The sequence below is a fragment of the Apium graveolens genome, chromosome 4 (genome assembly GCF_009905375.1).
Source record: "Apium graveolens cultivar Ventura chromosome 4, ASM990537v1, whole genome shotgun sequence".
NCBI classification, from domain to species: Eukaryota; Viridiplantae; Streptophyta; class Magnoliopsida; order Apiales; family Apiaceae; genus Apium; species Apium graveolens.
Window position 1 is genome coordinate 117,170,655 of NC_133650.1, and position 14,519 is coordinate 117,185,173.

At 27.8% G+C, this 14,519-nt stretch overlaps 1 protein-coding gene across 1 annotated transcript; it reads right to left on the reverse strand.

Annotated features, from left to right (window-relative positions):
• Positions 1-9,080: 9,080 nt before the first annotated feature.
• On the reverse strand, positions 9,081-11,727 carry LOC141719214 (triacylglycerol lipase OBL1-like). Its single transcript, XM_074521594.1, has 5 exons — positions 11,329-11,727; positions 11,033-11,226; positions 10,403-10,436; positions 9,680-10,293; positions 9,081-9,561 (listed from the first exon to the last, which is right to left on the reverse strand). Exons 1-5 carry the CDS (start codon positions 11,651-11,653, stop codon positions 9,271-9,273), a joined length of 1,458 nt encoding a protein of 485 aa, XP_074377695.1. The 5' UTR covers positions 11,654-11,727; the 3' UTR covers positions 9,081-9,270.
• Between the last annotated feature and the right edge of the window lie 2,792 nt (positions 11,728-14,519).

The window sequence follows — 14,519 nt, forward strand, 5'->3', positions numbered from 1 at the left end:
ATAGACCCAGCCGCCCTGGTATCCCCGGTTGCCCCAGCTAGCCAGACTGTGCACAGTTGTCGCCAACTAAGTGTCGCCATGCCAAGTCGGCGGTCGCCGAGCGACGTCTCATCCAATTCAGGTTCCCCGACTCATGCCCAGCCAAGATGCTTACACTTAGTATTCATTTGGAGGAGTTAGTATTTTTCTACTCAATATTTTCCAATTCTATTTAATATACGAATTCTGTGAAATTAGAAATATAGCTCATTTGAAACAACTCTAAATTTTTAAACAAAAATTACCTATACTAACATTTGTTAAATGAGTTTAATTATAAAATTACAAATTACAAGGATTAATTAAGAAAATGTGACAGGTTTGTAACATATAAGAACTTATTAGAATATACTGTTGTTGCTCTTAACTTTACTTATTTATGACTAACGGTAATTCTTTTTAATATTTTAATTATGTTAATTCACATTTTTTATAATTTAATAAAGAAAAATAATCTTTAAGTTTATACCATCACTTCAACATTTGATATTTTTTCTAACTCCAATAGTTCACACAACACTTACAAAATAATTATTTTTAATTTAGTGATAGTTTATCAATTATTATTCAACTGAAAATATGTTAAAATTATAAATAAAAGACTGATACGAATTTTATATTGAATTTTATATTCGGTATAAATCATACTTATACCTTATTTTAATTAATGAAATACACTTTTTTAGTATTCAAATAAAATTTCTCTAAGAATTATGTATACTTTAATATTTGATCTATTGGTTCTCGACTATGTACTTAAATATATAATGATATGGTGGGTCTACTTCAGATTTGACGTTTAAAATTGGATAAAAATCTGAATCAACATAATAATATAATTATTTAGGCAACATTTCCCAAATTCACACATTAATCCAACTACATAGTCTACATATATACGGTAAAAGCCCTAAATAACAACTTTTTAACCAATGATGCCCAAAATGAATATATGCGGAAAAGGTGCCTTAAATACCCACAAAGGTATGCATTTGCAGAATACGACGCTAACACAAGCATTACCGACTATATGTGTGAACTTCACAAACATGTTATACACATATGCATGACACGCCACATAGAGATGCGCACCTAGCTACAAATATACCATCCCCTTTCGTCCCTCTCTCTCGGGATCATCTTTTCTCATCTTCCAAATATATTATTTTCTAATCAACAAATACACATAACATTCCAAAAAACACTCACACCTTTGTACAACCATATTTAAACAATATCAATTACTAGAAAATATAATCTGATCATCATCATCTAATCATCCTGATCCCACTCGACAACATATATCCCCCAATATGACCATCACAAACGCAACTTGTGGTATATTAATTAACAACTAATAACGAAATCTGTGAGTGCTTGGGTTGGGTGATTTGTAGATATATGACTGACAATGGGATTATAGTGTGTATATTTGTAATCGAAGAGGTAGAATGAACGTATTTATACGAAAGCGGATTTCTAAATCATTGGAACCAACTTTTGGAAACTCTCTCTCGGGCGATTCACGTAACTGCCGCATAATTTTCAACTATTCCTGCACTGCTAATTCTAATCTACTATTACAAGATCAAGATCAAGGGCACTGGCAATTTTTCATTTTACGTCATCTAGGAATCCAGATCAAGTTTGGAACAAAATCGGAAAATGCATCTTTTTAACTTTCTTTCGAGTTATTACTTTCTGTATTTACCGATCACACATATATGTAGTAGTTCATCATTACTCATTTCAAAGTGTATTTTCAAACTTCTTGTCCAATTAGTTGCAACTTGTGGGCGACCAAGCAACAAGCAATAAATAATTAGGTAAGTCCCATGTGAATAATACCATGGGCTAAGGTTTGTTTCTACTCTGTTCAGTTTAAGTGATCAGATTTTTTGTTTGTTTGAATTGGATATTGATTCTTTCATATATGTTATATTGTTCTTTTCACTTTTTACATATTTTGAGACACACACAAGCCGGGGGCCTTTCAGAAAACAGCCTCTTTATTTTCCGGAATGAGGTGAAGGCTGCGTATATGTTACCCTTCCCGGACCCTGCATTAAGCAGGATATACTGGGTATGTTTGTTTGTTTGAAAAGGTAGAATGAGAATTGGAAAAGTCAACAAAGTATATGAGAGCAAGAAGAATATGTTGATAATTGAGAATGTATGGTCATGAGTCGCTGTGAGTTTTCACGATTAGTATAGGCATATGATGCATGCGAGGGTGATTGGTTAAATAAGGCACGATTATCGCTAACTGGTCATTTGAGTAATTCGGTTATAATTTTATGTTATTAAGGGCATTTTCTCATATATATATATATATATATATATATGATAAAATGCCTTTTGGAGAATAATATTGATTTTGAAAAAGAGTAATACGTATTATTTAATTTAATTTAGTTTCGAAGTGATATGTGATTTATAATATAATACATATATGTAAACACTATTAGTTTAATTGAACATTTGTTTTTTATTTTATCCAATTTTTTATCACAATATTTATTCCGAGTACTCTCCCATTAATCCAAGTAATCGTGTCTAGGTAAGCTCATCGGATCAAACTGAGTATCAATTTTAGAAAAGTGTTTATACTACAATCTTATTATTTGCCGAGACCATCCAACTGTTTTAGGTATGAGTTGCCCTCTAGCCTCTGGATTAAAACACATGAAAAAGTCATTCTACAAGATAGATGTTTATTATATATCAATATCCTATTCAGATGAAATTTAATTTTTTTATTATTTAGTATATTTAGAATTGTTATTGCCATTATCGGGCACCAAACATCGACCTTTGATAACAATTTGAAATTGTTGTTTTTACTCGTATTATATATAAGATATAATTGTGATACCTATTCTATTTATAATATTTTAAAAGATGATTTGAAGATCTTTATATTACAAATTCGAATACATGCATTAATTACAATATGTTTAAAATAAATATAAAAATTTAAATTACTCTCCTTTGTAAATTAAAATATCTTATTTATTTATAAATTCCAAACAATTTTTCTTAATAAATTAAGGTACCAATTATAATTTAAATATGTTAAAAGATATTTTAATTATCATTATTTTTAATCCTATTAGATGTAGGATATAATTGTGTATATAATTAATATTTTAAGTTAGATTTAAAAAAGTAATTCATGAGTTTCGAACCCTAGACCTTTTCTAGTACTTTAAAATTATCTATATTTTAAGAGATAATTCCAAGATCTCTATTTTATAAATTTGAATACTTGCTCTTATTACAATATGTTAAAAAAAGTTCTAAATCCTTTTTTTTGTAAATTAGGATACATTATTTATTTGTAAATCCCAAACTATCTTATTAATAACTTAGGATGCTTATTGTACTTTAAATATGTTGTTTAAATATGTTGCAAGATATTTTAATTATTAATATTTTCAATCATAATACATGCCAGATATAACTTGTGTATAAGATAATTAATAGTTTAAATTAGATTAAAATAAGTGCTTGATTTTTTGAACCCTCGACATTTGGCATACATGCTTTAATTAAAATGTGTAAAAAAATCAAACTCTACTTCTTCGTAAATTAGGATAACTTATTTATTTTTAAATTCCAAATTATCTCTTTTTTTATTTAAAATACATGCTCTAATTTAAATATATTAAAAAATGTTTTAATTATTAATATTTTCTATCTTATTATGTAAAGAATTATAATTATGTATACAAGATAATTAGTTATTTAAATTAGATTTATAAAGTGCTTAATGAGTTTCGAAACCTCCCTAGTAGTTTAAAATTATCTTTTTTATTCGTATTATATATTAAGATAAGATAAGATATAATAGTATACTAGTTGATAACCTGTGCGAGATCAAAATATCAATATTAAATAATGATTATAGAAACATATTCTAAATTATAATTAAAATATATCATAAATAAAATTATACGATTATTGTAATTTTTCTTTTCAAATAATATGTAATTTTCTTTAACTCGAATCTTATTAGAACAATAAACTCAACGTTATTATGTATATGTTGTTTAAAAAGACATAACTAACATTTTACATCGAAACTTTAGTTAGAGCAACATTGACCGATAATTTAACAAAATATTAAATCAACATTAAACCAAGTACCCTATCAAGAAATAATTTAGAGTTCTAAGAAAATAGAATTGTAATCATATTACGGTTTGAACAAATTAATTTGTTCTAAGAAAATAGAATTGTAATCATATTACGGTTTGAACAAATTAATTTATTATTTTCTAGGGATGAAACCGAAATACAGTTTCTACGATACTCATATCATTTTATTAACATACCACCAACAAAATAAAAAATTTTAAATTAAAATATTTCAATTTAAACACATGACCTATTTACTTGGTCGTGCTTTATATTTTCGGAACCTAGCTATTTAGTTACGCCAATTTATTAACCTACTTATTTTAAAATATATTTAAAAATAAGATTAAAACCTATAAAATTAATAAAAATTTATGGTTTATAAAATTAAAAAAAGGGTAAAAAAAATACATATAAAATTATAAGTGATATAGAAATAATAAAAATAATACACTTAAAGTTACAACATGAATCACACAAGGTGAAATCAAAAGGTGGTGGAATAAAAAATAAGTGAAATCAAAATATCCCTTAAAAATATGTTTAGCTTATTAACAAAAACTAGATTTATAGCCCGTGCGAGGCACGAGCATGATCTAATATTAATTATTATAAACTTTGTATTTGTATTTACCAAAAAAAAATAATTAATTTAGCAAAAAAAAATTGTATTTGTATATATGCTTATGAAATAGAATATATTTCATGTTACGAGAAGTTATTTTATCCGTGTATAATTTTTGTTGTAAAGATGAGTTTTTTTGGCATGTGTATTTTATAGCCAAAATGAGACGCACACAAATTTCAAAACTCATATGTTAATGAAATGTGTACATGTTATATAATTGAAAAATATGGTATGATGTGAGATACACTTTTTTCATTTTTGTATAAAAGATGTACTTCAAAGTGTTTAAAATTTTGTTAAATTCCATAATTGTTATTGCATAACATTGAAATTTATTATTTGACAAGATCATATTAATCGATTACGAAAAAATTGAGCTCATTTGTGTTAGTTAGTTATCTTAACTTCTTATATCTTGTATGTAGGGGTGTAATCGAGCCGAGCCGAGCCGAATACTGTCAGGCTCGGCTCGAGCTCGATTAAAATAGTTCGGGCTCGAGCTCGAGCTCGATCGACCCTTTAATTTCAAGTTCGAAGCTCGGCTCGTACAAGGTTCGATAGGCTCGAGTTCGGCTCGAAAACTCAAATTAATTCACTAAATACTAACAAAAAACTTGAAATATGATCGGTTCGACTCGATTTCGGCTCGAGTTCGATTCGATAAAAATAAATAATATATATTAAATATTACATATTTATATAAAAATATATTTATAAAAAAAATTAAAAATAATAGAGGCTTGATAAAATATTTAATATTTATATTAAATATTTTTAATTTTAATTTTAGTAAATTAAAAATATATTTACTAAATATGATATTTGATTTTCTTTCGAATTTAAGTTTATTCTACTGTAAATGGAATAATTAAAATGTGATATACGATATTAAATGCGATAATAATTGATATATAAAATCATAAGAATATTAGAATTTTAGTCTATACTTATAAAATATATATGTAATTATAAGTATAAGTTCTTATTATACAATAATGGAGTAGTAATAAATATATAATTACTAGCTCTATAGCTCGTGCAATGCACGAGCATGCTCTATATTGTGTTAATTCAATTTTATTTTAGAATTGTAATTTCTAATGATATATTTATGTTATTTTTCGATGGATAAATGATATATTTAATTGTGTATGTGAGCATGAGTATTTGTGGTATGATTACAATGTTGTTGCGATTATTTGTTTTAATTATAATCATTACCCGGTGGATTGAGTACGTATTTGTTTGAATATATATGAGTTATTTTTTGGATGTGGTGATATTTGGGTTGAACGTATTCTTGAAAATTTGACTAAAACAATATAGTTCAGAAGTGTTATTTCTTGTTTTCCACTGCTCATGGCGAACCATGTGGGTTGTTTTTAAAATATTTGTGGTATTTCTTGTTGTCCACTGCTAAAGGTGATCCATGGGGTTGCCGTAAAAGTGTTTGTGCTTATTTGAGAATACTGCAAAATATAGTAGTTTGTACATTTATAATTTTATTTTTGATTGTTATTTGAATATTTATTCTTGACCTCAATAACTTTTCACATCTCTCATTCAATATTAACAAATACATAGTTCCGAACATGTTAGGCTTCTTCTGGTTTCATTTGATACAAAAATATTACTAAGATTATCTGCTTTAGTCGCTGTCATTCTTTCAAGTTATGATGTGTAAGGTCGCAAGTAAACATCAATATAAACCAATACGATCATATTTGTTTAATGAAGGCTATAAGTCAAAAATTACATGTGTGTCTGTATTCATTTTCTACCATATATTTTAAATAAAATAACACATGAGAAATAAAATTATATATAACTCACTTTGGACGATTAAAGAGAATAATAACAAGATATCTTGGAGGTCGATTACTTATACATAACACAATCTTTAGCCAGTGTTATGCACGGGCATTCTCTAAATATGTATAAAATATTGATTTGTTCATAATTAATTCAATTTGTTTGTATGTTAAAAATGTGATTAAAAATATTTTATGTATTTGATGTGTTAAAAATGTGATTGTTTAGTGATGCAACACTTAGTGTCGGTACAAGTTTGAATTGTACTTATATATATACACACACAGAGATATATATATTTATATATTTATATATGAAAGTTCCTTAATCTTTGTCCAAATTCGAATTTATTTGTACCATAAAAATATAATAGTTAAAGTGACAATAGTATATATAGTTTATCTAATTAGATGCATAAATAGTTCAATGCACATATGTATGCTCGATATGTAGTTTTTTCAGTTCACATCTAACTCATATGTTATTAATTATCAAATTTATAATATGAATATACGTGAATTATAAATGTTGATATTTAGAATTTTAAATTTTACTAAAATATCAAAAAGTACTTTATTTTAATTAGGTTTATGTTTGATATGTTTCTCACGTATAAGTATTGGATGATATATTATTATGAATAATATTATTGACAAAATATATGTATATATGGACTTATCACTCAAACATAAATCTAAATCAACATAAGTAGTTTTTTGATATATAATTCAGTGATATTTAAAAATATAAATATTAATGGTGCATTAATTGAAAGAATAAATGTGAAATAAATATCATTAAATTATGAATGGACATGAAAATATGTATAATTCGTTGATTTTTTTAAATTATTTTATGTGTTCATATTATAATTGTGGTTAGATTATTTTTTGTGTCAAAAATGTGATTGATGTGTAAAAATTAGTAGCCCGATCGAGTATTCAATTTGAGTATTCGCTTTTAAAATGCAAGCCTGGTTCGAATAAGTACATATACATGTGTGTGTATGTATGTGTATATCCATGTATATATATGTGTATATGAATAGGTATATGTGTATACTAATCATGTAAAATTAATAAATTTTTAACAAATGATTATTTAGTTAAATAAATTTTACATTTATGTTAATGTATATATAAATTACACAATGGTGAAGCATATTAATGATGCGACAATTAATATATATTAATTATGAGCAATAAATATTATATAAGTATTAATAGTCAACTAATAAATATTAATTGTGAGAATAAATATAAATTAAATATTATATAGATATTAATAGGGGCATAATAGTCGTATAAATTAATTTACTCAACAAACTCGCTTGTTGTATTTTATATATATATAGTAGTTAATAGATTAATTAGCTATTAAGTATATTTCAATAAAAATTAGTTATTAATGCGTGGATAATTAAATATCTTATAATAATAGAGGTATTAATACGAAATAAATAGGATGGGATTAAAATATCTTTTTATATCTTAGGGGTATAACAGTCATTTTACTTGATTAAATTGTCTCATTGAAACCCCCACTTGCTCTATTATATATATAATAGATTAGTAACTAATGAGCTAGATGTAATTAATATATGTTATTAAATTTGATATTTATTAGTCATATTTATGAGGGGTAATTAAGTAATTTAAAATGAATAAATTGTCCCAATGAACCCCCTAGTTGCTGAGCTCGATCGAGCCTTTAATTTCAAGTTCGAAGCTCGGCTCGTACAAGGTTCGATAGGCTCGAGTTCCGCTCGAAAACTCAAATTAATTCACTAAATACTAACAAAAAACTTGAAATATGATCGGTTCGACTCGATTTCGGCTCGAGTTCGACTCGATAAAAATAAATAATATATATTAAATATTTATATAAAAATATATTTATAAAATAAAAAAAATAATAGAGGCTTGATAAAATATTTAAAATTTATATTAAATATTTTTAATTTTAATTTTAGTAAATTAAAAATATATTTACTAAATACGATATTTGATTTTCTTTCGAATTTAAGTTTATTCTATTGTAAATGGAATAATTAAAATGTGATATACGATATTAAATGCGATAATAATAGATATATAAAATTATAATAATATTAGAATTTTAGTCTATACTTAAAAAATATATATGTAATTATAAGTATAAGTTCTTATTATACAATAATGGAGTAGTAATAAATATATAATTATTAGTAATTAATAAGTTAGATGTAATTAATATATATTATTAAATTTGATATTTATTAGTCATATTTATGAGGAGTAATTAAGTAATTTAAAATGAATAAATTGTCTGAATGAACCCCTAGTTGCTCTATTATATATATAATAGATTATTAATGATTGTTTTTTTATTAATTCACGTTTAATTCAATCTCCCCTTGTCCTGTTAAATGTTGAAATTATCAGTCACTTAGTATTTCCGACTTGTTGGTGATAATCAAATCTATATGCAACTTCCATAATGCCATATATAAAAATATTTCTGGATGATGTGTTCAATGCAATACTCCTATACAACTATACTTATGATGCTTACAGCTGCATGTTTAACACTCATACAGAAGACCTAATACATAATCAATCTTTTTTAGCAATAAAATAAAATAACTTGTAGATGGTACATCAGTTAATTAGTTAATCCTGATTAAGAGATAATCCATTAGTTTGTTGGAGATCAAGTTGCGTATACAACTCAGATGATGCAGAGAGACAAGCATTGACATAATCCTTCAACATGTGAGCTGGTATTCCCGGAATTGCAAGTCCTATAAATCTTAAAACTTGAAGAATGCCTGGCTCCTCGTAATCTGGCCCCTTTGAGTACGTATAGTAGTAGCCTCTTATCAGCTCCCACGTCGCATTCAGCATCTGTGGAATTGCATACAGTGGCGAGAAATAGTTCTTGTTTGGTTCCTCCGCAACAACCTAAATTACCCACAAAAGAATTAACTATACTTCATATCGATCTCATAATCCTGATAATCATGTATTTCATATTGGTATCTCCAAACAAAGAAATTATATGGGAGAGAATATTAATTACCTGGCCTTTATAGAAACTATCGAAGTACAGGCATTTTCCAAAGTGCTTAAACAGGAAACTCTTGTCATCATAAGGCAACCTTGGCACCATATCATTACAGTAAACATATCTAAAATACTGAATTTTATAACTCTTTAATAGCCCTTTCATGTAATTTCCAAATTGCTCGTCTCCAACTCTTGGTTGTCCGAATGTGTATATTCCTTGTAATCTCTTTAGTAATAAGTCATCCTCGTGGAATGCTAATATAGCTGGAAAAAGAATGGCCAGTGCCCCTCCCAAGCTATGACCAGTAACTATGAACTTTGCATTTTTGTTAGCTAATAAAAGTTCTCTTAGCATATCCCTGATGACATAATAAGCCAATGGCTTTTTCTCGTCTTTTTGGTGTTTTAGAGGCCAGCCCTGGCTCTTTTGTAATCCTAGAGCTTTCATAAAACCGCCATGGACTTTTCCGGTGCCAGGACGAAGTTCATACCAAGAGAGATCAATGTCGGAAGACCAGGCATCTGCATCAAATGTCTCTGTTCCTCTAAAAGCTACCACGATCAGTTCTTTTTCAGCATTTTTGTCCCGGAACATGAAGGCTTGTGTGGTTGCCTTCTTTTGATAATCTGAGCAGAATCAGTTTGTTAATTTGTTAAGTATTTACGCATATCATCATTCCTAGATTAGTTATAATAAAACATTAAAATAAAGATATACAAAAGAATAGATTCTTACTATTATAGAAATCAAAAGAGCCCAAAAGATCCATCTGCAATTTTCAAGAACACAAAAGTCAAGAAAAAATGTTTTAGCAGAAGGAAAAAAAACATTCATTTATGCATGTTATATTTACTCTCATTTAATATACTATATTTTCGACTATACATTTCTAATTTTCATTAGATTATTTTAGAGGCTTGTATTATATTTAACCTCAAAGTAATTTAGACAGTAATTAGAACTTGTTCATGGACTTCTCATTCTCAGCCACAATACATATGGTAGTTCAATAATTTACCTAAACTACAACTCAAATATGTAGAATAATAGTAGTAGCGTGCAAAGTAACATTCAACTAACGTCTAAACTGAATGATCATTAATCCTCTATTCTGGCCTGCAAAAATTTCAATAAAACTTTTACACTCAAGCTCCACGGTCAGTTTAATTCAACTCATCAATTCTATGTCCCCAGATTCACGCCATTAAGAAGACCCCTGGGAGCCTAGGTTGGTGCCTAGGCCAGCACAATGAGGAGCCGCCTTGAGTCTCTTATGATAAAAATTCGCATATGTAATGTATATATAAACTTATATCATGCACAAAAAATCTCATGCGTGTGTGTTTATGTGCAAATTATACATACATTCCAGTGATCTTTAACCGTTTTCTCAAGGTATGCTTTGTTCTCATAGGAAGCCTTAGCAGCCATAACAGCAAGTGCACCATAGTATCTGCAATCTCCGGGCTTAATACTCTGGTCTAACTCCACTCGTCTATCCATACTACCAGTAAATGATATGAAACTCGCTGATTCTTTATCTGGATGTATCAACTTGCCTGTACGGATAGTATATAGTATATACTAATCAGTCCATCACAATGTTTTATAGACAATCAAAATATTTGAAGAATGAGTATAAATTGATGATAGTAACTAACCTTGCACGAAATTCTTGATTAGGCCCAAAAAGCTGCGATTCACCTGAACAAGATTGAGCCAATACTCAATCCCGGAGCCCATAGCTGCCATGGGTTTGGCAGTACAGATGAGTAACTTCTGAGCAACAAGTGAAGCAAACATAATCCATCTATGTTTGTTGTTTTCTTTTTTACAATTTTTCCCTTCGGGGTGGCGCTTTATGAAATCTCGATTCTCCAAATTGGATGAAAATATAATGTGATACAGCTCATAAATTCCAAACTTCTCTGGCTCCAAAAGCAAATAATCACTTGCGAATTCCTTGTTACATTCCTCGTCAGACATTATTGCAGAATACTATATGTGATTGCTTCAAGAACAGGATAGTACTACAATGTATATATTATAATTATGAATCAAAGGTAAGTACCTGGTTCTCGTTTATATAGTAAAGATAATAAGTACTACCTAAAGATTAATCAATCTTGGAGGCTTAACTTTACATGTATATGGACAACAAATTAATACTTCTACTTGACGCGTTCTTTAAGAAATAATTAGGCAGTAGTTTAAACATGTTGATGTTTGTTAAACAATATTATTATAATCGTTAAAATATGTCACATGTTATCTTACCAACTGGGAAATGTCCCTACGCCAGTTCACTGGATGATCATATATAAATTTTAGTATATTAAGAGGAAGCTCAGCTTTCATTTGCTGACCTTAATTACCCAGAATTAGGTTGGCCTAATCCATCGTCACATCAAAATACGGGGGTTGATGATGTATTTAAACATGTTTACTTGTCACACCAAATATAATTATGTAAGAAACATGAAATTTGTTCAGATTAATCAACTGATCAAAGACTTGTTGGCTGCGTAACTGATCAAAGACTTAACTATTCAAGTCACCCCTAAAAAAAATTAACTACTCAAGTCAATGTTAGCCAACAGCCGACAACAGCCGAGAGTGCGTGCTGGGGGCATGCTACGACGACGTCAATTAGTCAAGTATGTTTTTTTACTTTTTTTATTATTTTTTAATAATTATTTTAATATTAGAAATATCCAAAAATAACAAATATAATTTTAAAATATGTACAAATATTTTAATATCTAAAAAGTTACTAATATAAATAAGTATTATGATGATATTTGGTTGTTATTGTCAACTAACTTTAATTTTATATTCAAGTTCAGTGTATATTAGTATAATAATTATTTATTAAATTTTATTATATTTAATTGATAAATGGCATGTCATTTCGGCATGCCATTTAGTAAAAAACATGCCTATAGACATGCCTTTGGGAGTCTCGTCACACAGGACCTGTGCTTAGGATTGTGAAAATGACTACGCATATTTTAGGGCGGGAGATCAAAGATTAAATAATTTTACCATTTACATAGTATATATAGTTATGAATAGACATGGCAATTCGGATAACCGGTTCGGTTTCGGATCGGATTATTTCGGATCGGATCCGCTTTCGGATTATGATATATTTGATGACCATTCAGATTAGATCGGATGTGATTCGGTTCAGGTCTAATTCGGATTAAAATCCGATAAAATTCGGATTAATATCAGATAAAATTATGTTCGGATTAAATTCGGTTCGGATATTTTCGGATCATAACTTATTTATTTTTTTTAATTTTTGAGATTTAAAAATATCCTTTTTATTTAATTTAGTACTTTTAATATAATATAATGTACTTTTACAAAAGAATATGATTCAAAAAGTATGTTATCATAAACATAAAATTATTTAAAGTATAAATTTTGCTTATTTTGGGTCATATTCGGTTCAGGTAATATATTATTCGGTTTTAATCGGTTCCAAGTTATAATCGGATCTTGTATTTCAGATCATTTCCGGTTAAATTTTCTGTCCGCGTATTTTTCGGATCGATTTAAATCGGTTTTCGGATAACTATCTGATTGTATGATTCGGATCTCGGTTTCATGAATTTCGGTTCGGTTTTTCGGATCCAGATCCATTTTGTCAGGTCTAGTTATGAATAATGTATAATTTTAATGTATTGTTTTTACACTAGGTTGGTTGAAGTATAGTTTTTGCTTCTCTTGTATTTCCTGCAAGTAGATGAAAAATTGTTTAAATAAGTTGAATGACCTCCACTTGATAACTAGCAAGAAATTAAAGTTTGGGGTGACGAATTTTTTGTTCGGAATAGATAATATAATAATTTTAATTTGTTATATATTAAATAAATTTATATAAATATTATTTTTAACAATTTCAATATATAAATACACTTGAATTTATTTATCTAAATTCTTTACTATTGTCAACATCATTAATTTTAGTACTAAATTTATAAATTTAAATATTGTTTTAGGGGGCAAAATTAAAAATAAAAAAAAAATTAGTACTGAAAATATATATATGTATTTTCTCGTAAATTTTAATACTAATTTTATGATTTTACGTTTGGGGTGGCGAACCCACTCGTCGGCTAACAAGCACATATTTTTGCATAATTTTTATATCTATGTATTGCTTACTTTCATATTTAAAATAAATTGATTTGTTGCATTCTCATCATTTTGTAGATATTTGGAAAAATAAGAAATGTAAAGAAAATAGGAGAAAAGGGAAAAAATGGAAAAAATATAATGTCACCAAGCAACTTGGAGAAAAAGTATAGCGACTATGAATTTCGCGACGTAATTAAGTGAATAAAGTATAATTTTGTGTTGAAATTATAAATTATGTGTTAAATGAATTTTGTTGGTTAATTGTCTTTATTGTAAATTAGTAATTGGGAATGTAAAATGACCTGTTCTAGTTTGATGAGTCAGCTTAGGGGATAAGCTGTATTGTCGGGCCGTCAGGTAGAACGGATTTTGTCTCAGAAAGAGATTAAGGTATTTAAGTGTGAACTATGTGTTATTGTGTGAAATAGGAATGTTTAAAATAATATTATATGCCACTGACGTGTTAGTTGGTATAAAGAGAATGATTGAAAACCGTAATTGAAAACGTTCAGCGTCGGGCCGTTAGACATGATGCGACCCGTTACGCGAAAAGTGAATATGAATAAAAGGAAAAGTTTTTATTATATAATGTGTACGTGTTATTGCTTGAGAATATGCTTGTTTATGTGATTTGTTTTTTTTAAAAATAATTTTAAGGGATTTATTTGATTTAAAATAAGGTTTATTGAACCTTCAAATGTTT